Source organism: Aptenodytes forsteri, unplaced genomic scaffold (genome assembly GCF_000699145.1).
Source record: "Aptenodytes forsteri isolate BGI_AS27 unplaced genomic scaffold, ASM69914v1 Scaffold193, whole genome shotgun sequence".
Classification (NCBI taxonomy): domain Eukaryota; kingdom Metazoa; phylum Chordata; class Aves; order Sphenisciformes; family Spheniscidae; genus Aptenodytes; species Aptenodytes forsteri.
The window spans coordinates 15,149,996-15,155,693 of record NW_008795405.1 but is presented as its reverse complement, the minus strand read 5'-3'; the positions used below and the strand labels follow the sequence as shown (position 1 = coordinate 15,155,693).

The 5,698-nt window shown below is 39.5% G+C and overlaps 1 protein-coding gene across 4 annotated transcripts in view; it reads left to right on the top strand.

The window, feature by feature from the left end:
- The window catches only part of WARS (tryptophanyl-tRNA synthetase), a 34,373-nt gene extending 29,056 nt beyond the window's left edge, over nt 1–5,317 (top strand). For 2 of the 4 annotated variants that reach the window (XM_009280840.2, XM_009280839.1), the window contains one exon: nt 1,897–4,558. In XM_009280840.2, coding sequence (XP_009279115.1) covers nt 1,897–2,055 — 159 coding nt within the window. In that variant the 3' untranslated portion in view covers nt 2,056–4,558. Of the gene's footprint in view, nt 1–1,896; nt 4,559–4,647 lie in introns of those variants that run through there. The other 2 variants (XM_019472510.1, XM_019472511.1) reach the window with 2 other exon arrangements.
- Nucleotides 5,318–5,698: the final 381 nt, after the last annotated feature.

The following is a 5,698-nucleotide window of genomic DNA, read 5'->3' as shown; positions in this document are numbered from 1 at the left end:
GCCCTCTGATCATCTTTGTGGCCCTCCTCTGGACTCGCTCCAACAGGTCCATGTCCTTCTTAGTTGGAGGCCCCAGGCTGAACACAGTATTCCAGGTGGAGTCTCACGAGAGCGGAGAAGAGGGGGAGAACCACCTCCTTCTACCTGCTAATCACGCTTCTTTTGATGCAGCCCAGGATACAGTTGGGCTGCAAGCGTGCATTGCCGGGTCATGTTGAGCTTCCCATCAACCAACAACCCCAAGTCCTTCTCCTCAGGGCTGCTCTCAACCCATTCTCCGCCCAGCCTGTATTTGTGCTTGGGATTGCCCCAACCACGTGCAAGACCTTGCACTTGGCCTTGTTGAACTTCATGAGGTTCGCACAGGCCCACCTCTCAAGCCTGTCAAGGTCCCTCTGGATGGCATCCCTCCCCTCCAGCATGTCAGCTGCACCACACAGCTTGATGTCATCTGCAAACTTGCTGAGGGTGCACTCAATCCCACTGTCCATGTTGCTGACAAAGATGTTAAACAGCACCAGTCCCAATACCGACCCCTGAGGAACACTACTCATCACTGGTCTCCACTTGGACATCAAGCCGTTGACCACAACTCTTTGAGTGCGACCATCCAGTCAATTCCTTATCCACCGAGTGGTCCATCCGTCAAATCCATGTCTCTCCAATTTAGAGACAAGGATGTCATGTGGGACAGTGTCAAATGCTTTGCACAAGTCCAGGTAGATGACGTAAGTTGCTCTTCCCTTATCCACCAACGTTGTAACCCCATCGTAGAAGGCGATGATATTTGTCAGGCACGATTTGCCCTTAGTGAAGCCATGTTGGCTGTCACTAATCACCTCCAAATCTGGAGCACATTTGACTTATTGAGCTGTTTTCCATTAGTCTCCAACCACTGCAACAGTATTGGCCTAACTCTGCTACAAAGAGCACAAAGCATAGACCGCAGCTAGCAGCTTGCTGCAATGCTGCCTTGGAACCAGATTGGAAAACATGAAGTCGCTGCTTGTAGTGGCATTAGCGGAGCTGTTTCAGTTATGGTACCAGAGGAAGAAGCTTTCAGAAGTGGATACTCAGAGAAAGCAATATCGGTGTTTTTATAACAAGCTAACAAACAAACAAAAAACACCACCCCCCAAAATCCACCACTGAAATTACAATTCAGTTCATTCCCATTGACATATTTTACTGTTGCTGAGTGAGCAACAGTTACACCTTGAATTGGTATTACAAATGGCTTGATGACAAGGAGAGGTAAGATTATCATGTTACTGCCTTTTCAAATCATAGTTGAACTGCGCCAGCCATGGTTTCTAACCAGGGCTGAACCAGTCAGCTGTTAGTCTGTGCTTCTAGCTCAAGCGTTTTCAGTATCAGAGCAACTGAATGAATTACCAACTGTGAATATGACTACTAGTGTGAACATAGATTCTGAGTGTCTTTGCTATAAAAAGGATACTTTAATCACATCTAATTGCCCACATGCAATGAGAAAAATATGAGAATTTGTACCTCTTACTGCAAAAAACAGCTTAGGGGGACCGTTTATTTGAACTGGGATTCTGGGGAGAAAAATACACAGTTTCCTGCAAATAATTACAGGATTTCCCAGTTAAATTCCTGTGAATGTAGCTTTCTCAGTCCTGTGAATGTAGTTTATTCAGTCCATATAACTTGTCACATATTAAATTGCCCAGCTGTCTTAATCTTTTAAAAGGCAATAAGCAATTTTGCAAGTTACATTTTTAGAGTAATACCACATGATCTTCTAAGGCATGTGCTTATTTTTAAGACATCCAAATCTGTATTTGCTAGAGCCAGGCTTTTAAAGAAATACTTGTCACTTAGTCTTTTTCCATATAGCGCCATATTTAGCAATCAACACTTTCTTGACAGGCATACACAAGTGGGGAATTGCTCACGGGGGAGCTGAAGAAGGTTCTTATTGAAACATTGCAGCCCTTGATAGCAGCTCATCAAGAGAGACGGAAGCAGGTCACAGATGAAATGGTGAAGCAATTCATGACTCCACGGAAGCTAGCTTTTGAATTTTGAAGAAATGCGTATGTAACTTACCACTTGATAAACCAAAACCGAGTCATTGTTGTCTTCTGTTGTATGTCATCACTCCCTAGTTATGTACTGCCTGCAATCAGTGCTTTATAAATATTGCTTTTAATGAGTTAATTACAATGAATGTCGGAGTACAGGAAAAGTTTAAAACAGGACTCGTATCTATTTAAAATCACAATATACAAGACAGAATTTCCCAATCTTGCAGAAAAGCATGTCTGTCAGCACAACGCTATTTTATTGTATTTCATGTTGAAAATATAAATAAAACTTCCATTTTGATTATAAAGCCTAACTTGTAAATTGTTTTAGATATGTTGGTAAGAGGTCATATCTCAAACTAATAACTAGTAGCTCCATTTTCTTTTGTCCTGTGTACCTTGGTTTACTAGACTGCATGTCCTTTTGGGCTACTGGGAACATGCTGCACACAAAAAGATAGTGAATGTTACAAAGTAGATTACATGGTGACTTAGGCCTGGCATCAATATGGAAAGAATGGAGTTCTGCGAGCTGAATACGGGAGAAAGAATATCAGCCTGGTTTTGCTATCGTCTTCCTCTTTGACCTGGGGCAAGTCGCAGAAATCTCACTGTACTTTTGTTTCTGCAGCTATTTAACTGGTCTGACTGCCTCTGGAGGGAGGAGATTATCACAAGGTTGTAAAGTTCCTTCATATTCTCAGGTGGAAGATAGTATAGAAATGCAAATTTTAGTTTCTAGTTACAAAAAATACCAAGTGTTAAATCATGCTGTGAAAATGAAGTCACTGCTGGACACAGGGATACTTCTAGTACTGTCTGTTCTGTTTACTGTACTAGGTCATTTAAACTAGGGGTACTTATTTTAAGATGTATTCCAATGAGAAAATACACTTTGTTAAAATACCTCATGTAATAGTTAATTATCTCATTTTTTAAAAAGAACTTCGATGTCTTTGCTATGATTTGTGGAAGAAAAATTCAAATTATTAGCTAATTTTTTTTAATATGTACAGTGCTGAATGCAAACTGTTAGATCTGTCTTGTATTTATATAGAATAGAACGTTACTAGCCCAAACATAGTCTTATCTACATCAAATAAAAATACCTTTGATAACACAGGTGGATATTGATGTGGTATTTGCAAATCATTTAAAAATATAAGGAAGGCACTTGAAAGAGGTGTGAAAGATTTAAACTTTAACAGGTTCTCTACTGGGGGACCTAGTGGACATATATTGACTGTAGCATTCTTTAAAAAAAAAAAAAAAAAAAAAAGCACACTTTTAATGTGACCGTAAACCTTTGAAGTCAGCTGATTTCGCTTGGGTTGAGGGAAAATTTCAAGGGTGAGACTTCTCATTGACTTCAGTAGACCTTGGATCAGCCTGTTAGTACGTGAGAACGTGCTGGGCTGTTTGTGCTGCCTGGAGCTGCTGCCGCTGCCTTCCCACCCGTAGCGGTTCTGTGACACAGCGTACATGTCCCCTCCAGGAATGACCTTGCGTTTCTGAGATGGAAATGCCTGTGTGCCAAGTTGTATATGAAGTGCCCCTGTTAGCTTATGTTTGTGCAAGGAACAAGGAAAGACTGAAATGCAAGGCGAGTTTAGTCCTATTGCAAGTGTTTCAAACTTGTGCTGAAAATAGCAATGCTTAGCTTTTGTCTTTTTCTTTACAGTTTACGTGAGCTGGCATCGCTAATCTAATGCCATTGACTTTAATGTATTAAAGTAAATGTTTACCAGCGACTGTCTCTCTATAACCCACAGACATAGTATCTTAGTGCTAACAAGTGTTTAACAATCAGTAGAAAAGCTTTTTTTTTTTTTTTAAAGCAGTGGAGCAATTCTTAGAAAAGAAAAATAGCTTTTTAAATCCAGTGGTAATTAAACTAATTCTTGGTTACTGTAGCCTTTAATGATGACCTTCCTGTTCTTGCAGTCCACTCTTTGTCATCTTTAACCTATACATGAAAGATAAGACTTAAATTGACTTTTAAGGGGCATTTACAAACTCATAATGCAAATTTCTTCTTGAAAATACTATATGCAGATCTGTCCTGGAAGATTTATTTCATTTATTCAGGAAAGGGAAATATGCTGTAGGAGGAACAGTAGTGTGTTCTATTCTAACTTAGCATATGGATTAATTTTGTAACACAGCAATTAAAATCTGTTTTGAATGTTCTAGAAAGGAAAGTGATAGCAAAATTATTTAGTATTTGTTTACTGAGCAAGCACCTTACTCAAGTACTCCAACAAATTCTTACAACCATGCTTCTGAAATGATACAATTTCTCAAAGGAGTTTTGGCAAATTCCTAAATCTGTTGTAATTACAATTCATATCCCAGAGGTATTTAAAAGTCAAGACAAGACAGGCTTCAAAAGCATGCGTGAGATGTCTAAGAATGTTATCAGGCAATGTTCATTACATTTTCCTCAATTTGTTCGTATTTTGTTTATCTCACTGTAATAAAAATGTAGATAAGTCTATACCAAACTTCTTTGATTTTACTCTTTTTTTTTTTAATTTTTAAGAGGCTTAATTTATACTTACTCTATTTTTGACCTCTCTTCCTACCCTTTTAGGTGTTGATTTAGTCATCTGATGGAGCTGGTTCTTGTTTTGATGTCCAGTGCCTTTCAAGTAGACTTCAGATTGCTCCCAGAGCAAGCCAATAAGGCTCAGTTGTCCAAAGATTAACTGGTTGCAAGACTGGATGTTGCATTTCCCTGTGTACAGCAGCCAGCTTAGAAATAGGGGAAGGTCAATGATGTGACCTGTTTACAATGAAGCTTCAGTAGGTTTGGTGTAAAGACTGGTACTTTAGTGGAAACATGATACTCCACAATTGCTGTTGTCTGAAAAGCACAGATCCTGAATAGCTTCACATGGCTCTTCCACAGTCACCAAGAGGCATGCTGAAACCTACCTGGATATTCATAAACATTGTCAGAGAAAACAGGAACTATCAGCAACATGAAAACACGAAGCAGAACGTGCCTTCTAAAGAAAATTTTCTTTTTTTCAAGGCCCCCAACTTTGTTACTGAAAGAAATCTTCTATACAACAAGCTGCGGTCCCTGTAGAACATAAACCCAATATCAGCACAGCAAATGTGGTGTCTTCATTCGTTAGCTGGCCTTCAGCTAGCTAATTTATCAGAATAAATAGTTCTGTGATTATCAGAGTAGCTGAAGGTCAAGGTAATACAAAGAAATCAGAAAATAAAGCAGTCAAGTTCTGAAATCCAGAAGCCAAACACCCAGCTTGGTGTGTCTGTAGTGAAGGACGTAATATGTATGATGTGTCGTGTCATTAAACAAAAATTGGTTCATATTTATGTGCCTGTGTTTATAGTACTTAGACAATTCCTGTACCTGTTGGTAGTTTGTATCAGTGTGAATTAGCTGTGAGTTCTTGCTCTAAGGCAGGTTGTCACCCATACACTGTGTATATTTTTTTTTTCCAGTAAAGGCTTGTGAACAGGATGGATTGCAAAGCAGATACCTTCCTGAAATAAGCTGCCTGAAGATACAACTTACCTCTCGTATAGCATTTGTTCAGGCCACATGAGAATCTGCTTTTATATGGTGCTGAATATCCTGAGGCCTACAGTTCTCAGCCCCTCATAGAATC